Raw genomic sequence first — 15,118 nt, 5'->3', positions numbered from 1 at the left:
GAAGAAGACTGACGCCGACGGTAATATTACTGTCTACAAAGCTCGACTTGTCGCAAAAGGGTTTCGGCAAGTTCAAGGGGTTGACTACGATGAGACCTTCTCACCCGTAGCGATGCTTAAGTCTGTCCGAATCATGTTAGCAATTGCCGCATTTTATGATTATGAAATTTGGCAGATGGATGTCAAAACTGCATTCCTGAATGGATTTCTGGAAGAAGAGTTGTATATGATGCAACCGGAAGGTTTTGTCGATCCAAAGGGAGCTAACAAAGTGTGCAAGCTCCAGCGATCCATTTATGGACTGGTGCAAGCCTCTCGGAGTTGGAATAAACGCTTTGATAGTGTGATCAAAGCATTTGGTTTTATACAGACTTTTGGAGAAGCCTGTATTTACAAGAAAGTGAGTGGGAGCTCTGTAGCATTTCTGATATTATATGTGGATGACATATTACTGATTGGAAATGACATAGAATTTCTGGATAGCATAAAGGGATACTTGAATAAGAGTTTTTCAATGAAAGACCTCGGTGAAGCTACTTACATATTAGGCATTAAGATCTATAGAGATAGATCAAGACGCTTAATTGGACTTTCACAAAGCACATACCTTGACAAAGTTTTGAAGAAGTTCAAAATGGATCAAGCAAAGAAAGGGTTCTTGCCTGTGTTACAAGGTGTGAAGTTGAGTCAGACTCAATGCCCGACCACTGCAGAAGATAGAGAGAAAATGAAAGATGTTCCCTATGCTTCAGCCATAGGCTCTATCATGTATGCAATGCTGTGTACCAGACCTGATGTGTGCCTTGCTATAAGTCTAGCAGGGAGGTACCAAAGTAATCCAGGAGTGGATCACTGGACAGCGGTCAAGAACATCCTGAAGTACCTGAAAAGGACTAAGGATATGTTTCTCGTATATGGAGGTGACAAAGAGCTCATCGTAAATGGTTACGTTGATGCAAGCTTTACACTGATCCGGACGATTCTAAATCGCAAACCGGATACGTGTTTACATTAAACGGTGGAGCTGTCAGTTGGTGCAGTTCTAAACAAAGCGTCGTGGCGGGATCTACGTGTGAAGCGGAATACATAGCTGCTTCGGAAGCAGCGAATGAGGGAGTCTGGATGAAGGAGTTCATATCCGATCTAGGTGTCATGCCTAGGGCATCGGGTCCAATGAAAATCTTTTGTGACAATACTGGTGCAATTGCCTTGGCGAAGGAATCCATATTTCACAAGAGAACCAAGCACATCAAGAGACGCTTCAATTCCATTCGGGATCTAGTCCAGGTGGGAGACATAGAAATTTGCAAGATACATACGGATCTGAATGTTGCAGACCCATTGACTAAGCCTCTTCCACGAGCAAAACATGATCAGCAGCAAGACTCCATGGGTGTTAGAATCATTACTGTGTAATCTAGATTATTGACTCTAGTGCAAGTGGGAGACTGAAGGAAATATGCCCTAGAGGCAATAATGAAGTTATTATTTATTTCCTTATATCATGATAAAAGTTTATTATTCATGCTAGAATTGTATTAACCGGAAACATAATACATGTGTGAATACATAGACAAACAGAGTGTCACTAGTATGCCTCTACTTGACTAGCTCGTTAATCAAAGATGGTTATGTTTCCTAACCATGGACAAAGAGTTGTTATTTGATTAACGGGATCACATCATTAGTTGAATGATCTGATTGACATGACCCATTCGATTAGCTTAGCACCCGATCGTTTAGTATGTTGCTATTGCTTTCTTCATGACTTATACATGTTCCTATGACTATGAGATTATGCAACTCCCGTTTGCCAGAGGAACACTTTGTGTGCTACCAAACGTCACAACGTAACTGGGTGATTATAAAGGAGCTCTACAGGTGTCTCCAAAGGTACATGTTGGGTTGGCGTATTTCGAGATTAGGATTTGTCACTCCGATTGTCGGAGAGGTATCTCTGGGCCCTCTCGGTAATGCACATCACTTAAGCCTTGCAAGCATTGCAACTAATGAGTTAGTTGCGGGATGATGTATTACAGAACGAGTAAAGAGACTTGCCGGTAACGAGATTGAACTAGGTATAGGATACCGACGATCGAATCTCGGGTAAGTAACATACCGATGACAAAGGGAACAACGTATGTTGTTATGCGGTCTGACCGATAAAAGATCTTCGTAGAATATGTAGGAACCAATATGGGCATCCAGGTCCCGCTATTGGTTATTGACCGGAGACGTGTCTCGGTCATGTCTACATTGTTCTCGAACCCGTAGGGTCCGCACGCTTAAGGTTTCGATGACAGTTATATTATGAGTTTATGCGTTTTGATGTACCGAAGGTTGTTCGGAGTCCCGGATGTGATCACGGACATGACGAGGAGTCTCGAAATGGTCGAGACATAAAGATTGATATATTGAAAGCCTATGTTTGGATATCGGAAGTGTTCCGGGTTAAATCGGGATTTTACCGGATTACCGGGAGGTTACCGGAACCCCCCCGGAAGGTATATGGGCCTTAGTGGGTCTTAGTGGAAGAGAGGAGAGGTGGCCAGAGATGGGCCGCGCGCCCTCCCCCCCTTGGTCCGAATAGGACAAGGAGAGGGGGCCGGCCCCCCTTCCTCCTCTCTCTCCTCTTTCCCCCCCTCCACGAATCCTATTCCAACTAGGAAAGGGGGGGAGTCCTACTCCCGGAGGGAGTAGGACTCCTCCTGGCGCGCCTCCTCTTGGCCGCCCCCCCTTTGAGCCTTTATATACGGAGGCAGGGGCACCCCCTAGAGACACAAGTTGATCCACGTGATCATATTCTTAGCCGTGTGCGGTGCCCCCTTCCACCATAGTCCTCGATAATATTGTAGCGGTGCTTAGGCGAAGCCCTGCGACAGTAGTACATCAAGATCGTCACCACGCCGTCGTGCTGACGGAACTCTTCCCCGACACTTTGCTGGATCGGAGTCCGGGGATCGTCATCGAGCTGAACGTGTGCTAGAACTCGGAGGTGCCGTAGTTTCGGTGCTTGATCGGTCGGGCCGTGAAGACGTACGACTACATCAACCAAGTTAACGCTTCCGTTGTCGATCTACAAGGGTACGTAGATCACACTCTCCCCTCTTGTTGCTATGCATCATCATGATCTTGCGTGTGTGTAGGAAATTTTTTAAAATTACTACGTTCCCCAACGGTGGGCCCGCATCAAAATTGGCAAGATCATTTATGACTTAGTTTGGAGCGGTGACGATCAAAAATCCTAGACCTACGGAGAACATGCTAATCTCCCACCACCTCCTGATAGAGTGGGGCCATCTGATTTTTAATCAACAGTTCCCATGTCATAAGTGTAGCAAAGCTCGGTGACAATAGTAAGACGGTTAGAGGCGGACACTCGTTTGTGAATAGGAAAATGGTCAAATTTTGATTATTTCAAGTTCGGCCTCCACGAAGGCCGAGCTCCATTGAGCATTTTCGATCCGTTAGACTTAGTAAATTATAAAGGATCCCGGAATGGTTTTCAGAAAAGAGTAGCGCGAGGCACGCACATAATGCATGCATACTTCATCGGTCTAGGAAGTATCTGTATGAATTCCTCAAGCAAACTGCAGCCTTGAGCGAGGTGGATTCATGTCCCGTTGGAGCCACCCGCGTTGATCTCGTTCTCACCGGTTCCTCCGTACCGCGCCATACCTCCCAGCAACCTGCAATGCATGACGACATGCCACCAAATCAGCCGACCGCCAAGTTAAACTAACCCTGAAAGAAAACAACCAGAGCATGCACAAGAATCACATGCACATGAGGTCGCACACAGAGGCCGGGGAGGAAGGGCATGGCTCACGATCGCACGCACATGAGGCGATGGTCGTACTTTCTTGGTCCCGCGGTCGTCCAATTCCTCCTTCACCGCAGGCGCGCAGAACGAAGCCAGGTCCGTCTTCCTCCCCCGGGTCGAGGAAGAAGGTGAAGACGCAGAGCCCCCGGCCGTAGCAGAAGGGGCCGGCCGCTTCCCCGGCCTTGCCATCTTCTCATGATGGCACTCTCCATCCTTGCGCACGGAGGAACAGAAGCAGTCCATCAGCTGAACTCAGCATGCCATTTTGGCGGCAGCAGCGCCGGAATTCTATTGCCTGGCCGCCATGGATGGAAGAAGAAGGGAGACGTACCGATGTTTCAATGAGCTCATTCGAGTCGTCGCCGATATCTTGGTCCGGATCCGGATCCGAGGAGCATTTCAGCTCCTCCAATGTGCTGGTTGCGAGGCTCTGGACGCTTGCTGCCGTCTGGGTTCTTCCCTTCTCTCGTGCCTGTACATTAAGAGAACAAAAATGACACTATGAAAACATAAGGGCACAACCATTTTCTCTGATTTCTTGTCAGATTAAATCCTAGTACCAAGTATTAAGTGACAATGGGAACCACACCTGCATGAACTGACCCAAACCGTGTACTAACATTGCATCTTCATCTTCGATGTCAGTATCCACCTTGGTGCTGGTCAACTTGTTCTGCGAATTCAAGCGGAGAAATTTCTTTTCAGTTCTCAATTGGTAGAGTGGAGCCTAATATATTGGTAGTTTTGCCTACTATTGCCTCTTCGGTGTTCTTCTGCAGGCAAGAGTGAAATGCCATATTGTCTTCCTTGTTGACGAAAACATGAAGGGCGGTGTCCAGGTCATCTAGTGGAAGAACCTGCATATTCTGCAAAGAAAATATTAATGTGGCAATTTTTTTTCATACAGTATATACATTTATTGTCGTAGATATTATTATATTTTTCTACAGACTTGATAAAATTGGCTTGGAGCAAAGGTAGAACTTCAATGCAATTAATTTGTAATGGAGGAAGTACCAAGTTAATTTCTGCCACCAGAGCTTCGACCGTGTGTTGATTAAGCTCATTTGGGTAGAGTTCTCCGAAACCGCCAGTGTTGTCTGCAGGATAGCAAGATGCATTTCTCAGATAAAGTCCCATCTCTGCTTTTGTAATTCATTGAAATTTATTCTAAATATGTCACATTTCCTTATCATTACAAATTGATTCAAGTTTAGTTTTGCTGACCTTGCGGATTTTGGCGCCTTTTTGCTGACCTTGAGAAAACAATCATGTCTTGTGGGTTGGCAACCTACAAGGAAAGGTTGTAAACAGAGTAATAAACTACCCAGGTAGTACTAACAAGGGGGATCATGGTTCTTGAGGTACCTTCCCAACATACTTCTGACCAAACCGCTGTGGGTGTATTGTTAAGAACCCAGAGTAGTCGACCTGCAGAACAAGATGAAGTCTTTCATTTGATAATCATGGAAAGAAAATGGGACGTAACTACTATCAAAAGTGACCTGATTTCTTTACCTTTAACCTAACAAGTGGAAGTTTGGGCTCTGATCCACTGCCTGCTGCCGTGTCATTCTTCTCAATAAGATTGGCCACCTAAAGCAGCTCAGTCAGTAGCCGGTAGGAGTAATCAGAGAGCAAAAATTACAAATATCAGACAACTGAAACTCCACGCCAACCAGCTCAGTCGACCAATGTTTGGCCATGTTTTTCGGAAAAAAACTGGACAAAGTTTTTAGCACAGCTTATGGAGTTTAAGACCTACTACTTTATTCAAATGTGCATCCACGGACGCTTCATCATTGGCGTCGACGCCTTCTTGGTCTTCTAACACAACCTGAATTGCATTCTTATGATGGGATTGTCACTGAACTAAACATGAAAACAAGGAGTGGCTTACCTCGGCATATTCGAAAGGTCTAACAGTCTTCAGAGGTATATTAGTTGGCCTGTATTTCATTCCCTATCGAGTCGAACATAGGAAACGTTGATGGTTAGGACAGAAAGTTGCAGAAGTTTTTATCTTCATTAAGTCCGTGATTTTCAAAACATATTTACGTTTATTTCCAACAAAAGCACATGCTTTTCTTTTGCTTCAGCGCTGGTCAGCGATGTGGCAATTGAAGATCCTGGCTGCGTGATGTGGAAACCCATTCCAGGAACCTCCTACAAGAAGTTTATCAGAATTAGTTAAATGGAGAACGATTGACAGAATGGAGAACATTACCTTGGGATCAGCAAGGCATTCATGCTCATGGCCCCATATTACTAAATCCAGAAAGTTCGGTAACAGATGTTCGTTGATGCCGTTGTCGAGACTTCCCTTTATCCTGCAGTAGCACATAATAGTATCAATAGTTCAAAAACCGGTTAAATAAACAACTGTGACCGATCGGTTCAATCGCTTTTGTGTACCTGTTTTGATGAAGAACCAGAATGTTGAACCAGTCGGACAGTGGCATATCCTCTGTACTCTCATGTTTCATCCAATCTATTGCACCTGGTGTCTGAATAAGACATAAGATGCAATATATTCAGCATCAACAAGTCAACCAACCACCCCGGCTGCGACAATTGACCATCTTATACACTGAAATATACCTGAAACATTCTGCTCAATCTTGCATCCCTAACGTTCCCCAAGCCATATAGTGCAACAGAAGTTGCACCCTGAAGTAGCACAGTTAAGTTCCAGAGCCAGTTAGCAACATGTACTTTGGCATCGTACAGACTACAGAGTGCCTTACTCACTCCTACGGACTTCTTCCAGGTCATCTTCAGAGCTACGGCATGGATCCATACGTGGTCCTTACTCACTCCTACGGACTCCAGGCAGCCTTTGGTTACTGGGTGCAACCAGTGGGAACTGGTAGCACGGGCTATATTCAACCGGTTTGGATGGCGGTCTCATAATAGGATAGACGTCTAGTGTTCTAGTCCTATTATCCTACCGGTTGTGCCAATGAGTTCTCTTTTTTATTTCTGCTCCTTTGCGAGCTGTAATGGAACTGAGACTATGTTTTTATTTGAACTTTTTAATAATATGTCTGCATGCATCTTTCAGATGCAGAGGCCGGGGACGAGCCTCCTTTTCCAAAAAAAGAAAATACTACAGAGTGCAAAGTAGTAAATTGACCTTTTTAACAAGGATAGGATGAATTGACATGTGACCGATGCCAGAACTTCCGATATCCACCTTTCCAAAGTAATTCACGAACCCGGCAGCCGCAAGGACATCGATGGCGGACATATTATCCTGTGGTACGCACGTGATGGAGAACAAGGTGAAACTTTTAGATGTTCAATAAAATGAATCCAAATTTAACTTTGTCCATTTTACTGAACACCGGATATAACTCCTGAACAAATATAAATTCCATATGTAACTCCGGGTATGCATACATACCACTCCTGTAGGATCATCATGGTCGCCATGGATGGTGAACACAGGCAAGCCGACGTTGATGTTCTGGTCCTCAAAATTCGGTCGACCAAACCTGAAGCATGTATGCAAACCTCAAACCAATGAGAGAAAGAATATAGGCTGTCCAGAGTTCAGCCATCGATTATAGGTGACTAGTAGGTAACTGCTGCTAGCTAATTGGTGTAAGCAAGTACGTACAAGTTCTGCAGGCTGGCTGCGTGATCACTGACCACCTGGAACTGCACCGGCCGGTCGTGGAGGCAGCGCCGCCTCAGGATCTCGATCGTCCTCACCAGCGTCGAGCGTGACGGCTTGTTCTCGTGGAACAGATCGCCGCCGAGGAGCAGGAAATCCACCTGCCAATTAATCATCGTCGAACACGCTTATGTATGTACTTAGAATTGTAGACATGCAAGGACAGGAAGATCAATAGGTAGCAGTAGTTGACATTGTGTTTCTCTGCCAGTGAGAAGATCTCCTCGAAGGTGTCGAACGAGTCGGACCGGCGCAGCTCGTCCTTCTCTAGGTAGCCGAGGTGGCAATCGGTCGCCACCAGTATCCGCAGCGTGCTGCTTCCTCCAGCTTCTCCTGCTGCCTTCCTGAAGAAGAACACCCCATGCATGCAACAGCTAACTGCGTTTTAGTACAACAGTTTTGCCAAGTATTTGTTGCAGGTGGAATATTTTGGGATGTAAGTATATAGCAGGTGTACAGCTGCCAATGCATATGCGTTTAGGGTCTGTTTGGGAAGAAAACGATGTTTCTTTGTCAGATTAATTTTTTCTTTAGGCAAAATTTATCTTAGTATGAGTCAAACTTTATAAACTTTGATTAAGTTTATGGAAACATTTATATGGTCAACATCTACAATATACTATATCAATAGACAATATATACATGATTATTATGCCTTTGCCACCCGGGGACATTGTCACCCATCTGTCTTCCATCTGATCTCGCTTTGAGATCCGTGTAGCATCTTCTAGGTCTGCCAATTGGCTATACGTATAAGCTATATGTATACATATAATCTATTCTACGCTCACCCTTAGAATAGCGTTACCCTATATAGTATTGTAAATGTTTATAATTTTTTAATAAACTTGGTCAAAATTTACAAACTTATTTCCCGTCATATATATTTGGTATTATACATGTTCATTTTCCTTCCAATAAACTTTTTTTGCAGGGTTCTTCCTATGAACTTGGTTTAGGAAAAATCTAATATGCACTATATTTTGATATGGAGAGAGTACTCGATTAATACCCTTGAGATGAGTACTAGCAACAAAACAAAGGAAACTCTCATTCTAGTTACTAGTTGCCTTGCAAACTTTCGCAAAATGGAAGCTTGCCTAGGATTTCTGCCTTAGACAAAATAATTTAAGATTTTAGACCCATGGATGAACAATCCATGAACCCGGGGCTTATCCAATGTCTAATTAAGCTTTATTGATTGAGTCAGAAGAAAGTCTCAATGACGGATATTAGCAATCCAAAGGAAAATAATCATATAAACCGACAAGCATATAAAAATTTATATCAAGATAAAACAAGGGACAACAAAATTTACATGAAAAAATGTTGCTACCATAGGCACACAACAACGATCTCACTATATCGAGACAAGTATTTCAAACACAAAGGGTTTAAAATGAGTCATCAACTCATGTTGAGATGACCCCAGTATATCGAGACAAGAGGCGAAAACATAATCCGACCTCTGGCCTTACAGAAACTCGGACTGTATCCAATAATAATGCTCTGTCATCCTCTCCCGCTGACATGAGTAAAACGGATAAAATGGCATCCTGCCACTAGATTAAGAATCGATGCACAGTGCCATCTCTTTATCATCTGAATTTTTAGGGGATAATTAAATTTTTCAATGATGTAATTGTAGCTTATAATTTAAAACGAAAAAGAAACTTTCCAGCCCTCTTACGTCTCCACCCCCCCCCCCCCGGGGCTGTATGATTGTTTGACTGGGTCGTTCTTGGCCGTCGAAGCACCTCAGCCTGATGTCTTAAGCATAACTATTCCGGTAGAAAAACCGCACGATGCATTGATTCGGGTTACCGGTCCGTAAAAGATATGCTAGCCTACAATTGGTACCCGTCAACCCCCCCCCCCCCCCCCCCCCCACCCCATAATAACCTCCAAGAACCTTTTGAGAGGCATATACGCTTGTAGTATAAATAAATTGTTGGTAGAAGGAGAATTTACTACGATTCTATTAACAAAGTGGCTCTCACCTGCAATGGGTATGATAAAGGAATTTTAGAACCCGAGAAAATCAACTAATATGGTTACTTATATGATGAAAGCAATGAGAAGTCTAGCTTTATTATTTTGGCATGAAACATACAGAAATTGTTTCGAAATTGTATCATGAGAAACCCTCACTTGAACCCTACAAAACATTGTGTATTTTCAGCCAAATATTGGAATGTGGCTAAGCTATGTGATTTCTTTATGATTGGGGGCACTCGCAATGATTTAGACATACCTTTTTAGTTTACCTTTACATTTACCATCCTCTATTAGGAAAATTTACTGAAAGCAGAATATGGCATTCAGGTTAATGTCGTTTTTGTTTCTTCATTTCCTATATTACTAAGTTTGTCTAGGTTCGTCTATAGGCAATCATTTACTTGATCATACATTGTCAACAGTTCTCAAGTTGCTATTCCAAATATTTCTTCAAATTTGGGGCATTTGATTCCAGAATGTTGCTCACGTGTTAAACCACATAGCTTATGACATGGAATTTGGTCAACAATTTTGGTTCCAAGACTCTGGAGTGATCTTAACTCTTGATCAAAGTTTGGTGGGGATGTCGTCCAAGGTCCAGAACTCATGTTAACAAGATGTTCAGTACAGATACAACATGATGGCATTGTATCTGCCAACAAGATGTACTGCTTTATAACACAATGTGGATTTGGTCATATTTCACTAATTCTATACACCTAAGAGGCTAAGAGAGTCATTCTCACTAACTTATTTATCTCAACATGCAATCATGCCACCTCACCATACAACTATGAATGGGATAAGCGCCATCTCAGCATGCACCCACTACAACATTCAACCATGCATGAAAAAATATTTTCCATTCAATTATTCTACTTATATTCAATTAATATTATTACAACTATACATAATCAAATATAATAAGTCATATGTATTTTTAATTTTTGTTCTCATATTATCAACCTAAATTTTCATCAACCAATTCCCGCGGTAAATGCGTGGGGTATCCTCTAGTTCTTTCCAATATTTGCTCCCCAAGCCCCCATGTAACTATATAATCTTGTATAAATTCTCAATCCATATTGTGATATTTTTTTCTTATTAGCGTTCATTTCTTCATAAGGATAAACAGTTGGTTCCTTATACCATTGAGGTATATATGATACAAAGTATGTAGTGTGGTACCATGAGCAACTATACTAGACCGTGGTATCGGTTCACAACATTGTTATCGATTGTCCAGCTTATGTGTGTGTTACACATACACATTTATATGACTCCGCATTGATGTCACGAATCAAGAGCTTATTGGCTCTTGCTCATGCCACCTTATATTCACATAAATTCTTGTTGTTACATTAGACAAACGAACGGGCGCGGCAATGCGCGCCATCAATGATTTAGTAAGCCATGTATAGATGATTAGTACAGCTATCCGCATAAAGATTTTGGGCAACAGTTCAACCATGCATGTTATTAGAGCAAATCAACTTGATATGTAAGTCTAGATGCATGTTATACTGATCGGTCATGTGGAGGTGGGAGTGACCATGACCAGTATGAGGAATCACAGCAATTCAGCAGTACGTGTACCTCCAAGGCTCCAACCCTATATTTCCCATCGATTGTGTATGCATATATTGCACATATGATACACCCGGCCAGTTTCTTTAGACTTTAGATGCAATGTGTCCTATACGGATCACATTTTTCCTCCAATAAACCGATATGCTTGTTGGTGAATAGTACACCCTCCGATCTATAGTGAGTGTCGCAGTTTTGAACTATTATGGATCGAAGGGAGTACGTACTAAATTTATTTTGAGCAGGGAGATGAACATACTAAACTAAATACATGCATAAATAATACAGAACTACGTACGGACTGATGAGAATAATGAACCCCAAAATCATACTGAAAACCCCGTAAAATCACGCGGAAGCATTGTGGATCTTATCTACCCATACACGGCGCCTCAACCCTGGGAGCAGCCGCGGCATGAGAACAGTCACAGCCATAGCAGAACTCCACAGAGGCTACGGAGGGGAAGGCAAAAAGGATGGCTTCGAGCTACGAACTACTCACATCGCTTGCTTTGCTTCCGGCTGTTGGCCGCTGTCGATCGCGGATGCCCCCGCCTTCCCGATCTGGAGGTGTGCCGAGTGAGATGGGAGGATGAGCAGGGGCAGACGGGCAGTAGCGAGTGGGAGTGAGTGACAGTTCGTGTGCGTCTCTGGCTTCCTTTGGAAGGAGGAAGAGAAGAGAAGAGTAGAAGGGAAGGAAGACACGCGGAGATGGGCCGCGCTCAAGGCCCGAGGCCGGTGAAACAGGCCCAGCGCATAACCGTCAAAAAATGAACGAATTAAGAGGAGAGGAAAAAAAACTCTGAAAAGGAGAAAAGGTAGGAGAGAGGAGGACAGCACAGCAGCAGCCAGCAGAGCGCCCCTCATCAGCGGCCGCCTCCATCCCTACTCCGGTGCGCCCTCGCCGTCGCCGATCGATCATGGTGAGTGAGCTCGGATCGATCGATCGATCAATCCCGCTTCTCGCCCGTCCCCAGTCCCGCGCCTGGTGGGAGATTGGAGTTTCGATCCCATCTGATTGGAGTGGGTTGTTTCTTGTTTGTGTCTTTGTTGTGCTGTGCAGTCGGGGCGGAAGGAGACGGTGCTGGACCTGGCCAAGTTCGTCGACAAGGGCGTCCAGGTCAAGCTCACCGGCGGCAGGCAAGGTCCGTCCGTCCGTCCGTACATCCCTCGCCAGATCCCCCTCCCCCAATTGTTTCATGCTATTCAATGCCCTCATCTGAATGGAGTAGTTTATATACCATTTTACCTACAGGACTGCCTGCTCGATTTGGTTTAGATAGTTTAGAACTCTAGATAGATGTTCATACGCTGGCTCACATGACTGGTTGAACTGTGGTAGGGGTGATGAATGTGAAAATGATTGTGATGGCAGCGGGATAGGTGGGTGTTCAGCATTCAGCGTGACTTGGTTTTAGTTTCATTTGTTCTCATGTCGCGGGATTTGGTACCAGGGCTATGTATACCTTGTCAAGCGAGGGTTAGTTTCTGATATGTTGTGTGTGTGTGTTGGTTGTTGATCCAATATCAATATGCATGCTCCTAGAATGATTCCGGTTTCCTAAAAGGCCAGAAGGCAGAAACTAGTCTTGTTATCCAGCAGTAAGTCGCAACACAACAAAGGCTGTGAACTTTGGCATTTGTATACATTGCGGCAGAAAATATTGTTGTTGTTGCCTTGCAGTTTATCACAACGCGGCACGTGCTGACTTTGGCATCTGTATGCATTGCGGCAGAAACTATTGTTGTTGTTGCCTTGCAATTTATCGCAACGCGGCATGTGTTGACTTTGGCATCTGTATACCTTGCGGCAGAAACTGTTGTTGTTGTTGCCTTGCAGTTTATCCCAGCGCGACACGTGCTGACTTTGGCATGCATCTGTACACCTGCAGTTACAGGAACTTTGAAGGGCTATGACCAGCTTCTGAACTTGGTGCTTGATGAAGCGATTGAGTTTGAAAGAGGTACAACTCGATATAGTTTAATTTGATCTCATCTTGTGCCCTTAAAAGAGGCGAAGTTATGCATTTTATTTGGAGCTTGGTCTCGGAAAAATTACCATAGGTCGTGCATCGCCTTAGTTAGCACGACGCTAGCATATTGGTTGACCAGACAGAGGACTTGCTGCTATCGCTGCTTGAACAAATGAGGTGGCCAAAATACCATAACTGGTGTCTGCATTTATCAACCAGTAAATACCTAATTGTTGTCTTCTCGTTTTCACTGCGCCAAGACGCTTTTTGTGTTCTTTTGCTCAATGTTCCGTTATCGACTGATAGTGGAACCCGATCCGTTTTGGATCGAATGGAAAAAAGAAATACCTAATTGTAGTGCACTTGTAAAGATATGGACAATGCCTGATGACTATCACACTTCACCCATGTCATCTTGTTTTGCAGAGCAAGATGATCCACTGAAACTGTCGACAAAAACCAGACAGCTTGGTCTCATTGTAAGTTTTTTTTACAGTATCGACTTAAGTGCTATCGCTCCTCTATTGGTTTGGCGATTGTGATGTCAGGAGTAGTGGATTTCGCCCTCCATGGTTCTTTTTCAGGGCACTGAAGTGTTGCCGTGGCCGCTTTTCCTCGAAATCTTTTTTGTCAACCATATTCGTAATTAAACAGCAACCAAAACATCCTCTAACAACTACTAACTGCAGGTCTGCAGGGGCACAGCGGTGATGCTCGTATCGCCAACCGAGGGAACAGAGGAGATCAAAAACCCCTTCCAAGAGGCTGATGGAGAACAAACCGCTCACTCCTAAGAATGACCTGAGAAGCTGGCTGGTTACCCCGTGGAGAGACTTACATTAACTTATAGTAAGAGTTATGGCACTCTATGTTGAAGCACTGGTCGTCTGAGGTTAATATTTGTGCCAAGATGATTATGAGTCCCCACTGGACCCACCTGTGTATATGTTACGGACCCACCTTGCTGCTCTTCGTACACAACACGGCTGTATTTACTTATGTATTCGCCTATTGTGCTCTCTGGCAAACATTTATGCATACTAGGTGGATTGGTGCGCTCCGCTGCTCCCGGTGAATCATCATAAGTAGGGAGAAGTAAGGGAGCTCGTGAAAGTGCCTTTCTGCTCCCGAGCTCATTTGAGCTCGGTGAACAGTAAAATCGAAAAAAAAATCAAAAAAATTCAAAAAAATCCAATTTTTTTTTGGGAGAAACATTGACAAAAGTTCTAAGTGCTTGCAAAAATTCATCATAAAATCACATTCCTGTAAAGCGTGGCAAAAAAACAAATTCAGTGCTCCAAAATGCTTTTGAAAGTAGCTTTTTCAGAGTACTGATTTTATTTTTTTTGCCACGCCTTCTAGAAATGTGATTTCATGACGAATTTTTGCAAGCACTTAGAACTTTTGTCAATATTTCTCCCAAAAAATTTGGATTTTTTAATTTTTTTTGATTTAGTTTTGATTTTACTATTCACTCGAGCTCATTTGAGCTCGGGTGCAGAAACTCCGCGTCCGGGAGCTCGTTGAATTAGGGAGGCCTTAGGTAATTCCAAGACACCATGTGCCGTGTGACCTTATGATTTGAACTGTGTTTGTAAATTGCTATTTGGCTACCGACCTGATAGTTGTTGGCATATATGTTGGCATCAGACCCGGTGCAGAGTTGTCCTATATTCCGTGCTAGTTGTGGGAATAGTCATGCAAACACCTAAAGTAACCTTACCATGGGCATAACTTATTTGGCGACCGACCTGATAGTTGTTGGCTTATACTCCCTCCGTTTCGAATTACTTGTCTTAGATTTGTCTAGATACGGAGGTATCTAACACTAAAATGAGTCTAGATACATCCGTATCTAGACAAATCCAAGACAAGTAATTCGAAACGGAGGGAGTATGTATTTTGAATTCTTTTGTTCAAAAAGGTTTATTAAATGTTGGCAAAATTAAATTAAAAAAGGAAAAACTATATTGAGGAAAATGAAAAACTTTTCATGGGCCTAGATTTTTTGATATATGAAATGAAATTTGCATCACGCATTTGAGAAATGTTCATGTA

The 15,118-nt window shown here is 43.4% G+C and overlaps 2 protein-coding genes across 5 annotated transcripts; one reads left to right on the top strand and one right to left on the bottom strand.

The window, feature by feature from the left end:
* Positions 1–3,382: 3,382 nt before the first annotated feature.
* Positions 3,383–11,954, bottom strand: LOC125519051 (double-strand break repair protein MRE11-like). 4 transcript variants are annotated; one of them, XM_048683939.1, is made up of 20 exons: positions 11,590–11,954; positions 7,696–7,846; positions 7,446–7,603; positions 7,230–7,320; positions 6,960–7,079; positions 6,425–6,493; positions 6,239–6,330; positions 6,051–6,153; positions 5,882–5,989; positions 5,724–5,786; positions 5,589–5,672; positions 5,342–5,419; positions 5,192–5,254; positions 5,051–5,114; positions 4,841–4,923; positions 4,576–4,689; positions 4,413–4,496; positions 4,155–4,295; positions 3,842–4,036; positions 3,383–3,689 (listed from the first exon to the last, which is right to left on the bottom strand). In XM_048683939.1, exons 1-20 carry the CDS (start codon positions 11,952–11,954, stop codon positions 3,651–3,653), a joined length of 2,265 nt encoding a protein of 754 aa, XP_048539896.1. In that variant the 3' UTR covers positions 3,383–3,650. The 4 variants fall into 4 exon arrangements, with proteins under 4 accessions (XP_048539896.1, XP_048539897.1, XP_048539898.1 ...); XM_048683940.1 differs by having other exon boundaries at positions 4,582–4,689; XM_048683941.1 differs by having other exon boundaries at positions 5,589–5,660.
* On the top strand, positions 11,874–14,059 carry LOC125519052 (sm-like protein LSM7). Its single transcript, XM_048683944.1, has 5 exons — positions 11,874–12,010; positions 12,151–12,232; positions 12,980–13,051; positions 13,487–13,539; positions 13,750–14,059. Exons 1-5 carry the CDS (start codon positions 12,008–12,010, stop codon positions 13,852–13,854), a joined length of 315 nt encoding a protein of 104 aa, XP_048539901.1. The 5' UTR covers positions 11,874–12,007; the 3' UTR covers positions 13,855–14,059.
* Positions 14,060–15,118: the final 1,059 nt, after the last annotated feature.

The sequence above is a fragment of the Triticum urartu genome, chromosome 7 (assembly GCF_003073215.2).
Source record: "Triticum urartu cultivar G1812 chromosome 7, Tu2.1, whole genome shotgun sequence".
Lineage (NCBI taxonomy): Eukaryota > Viridiplantae > Streptophyta > Magnoliopsida > Poales > Poaceae > Triticum > Triticum urartu.
This window is presented reverse-complemented; position numbering and strand designations above follow the sequence as displayed.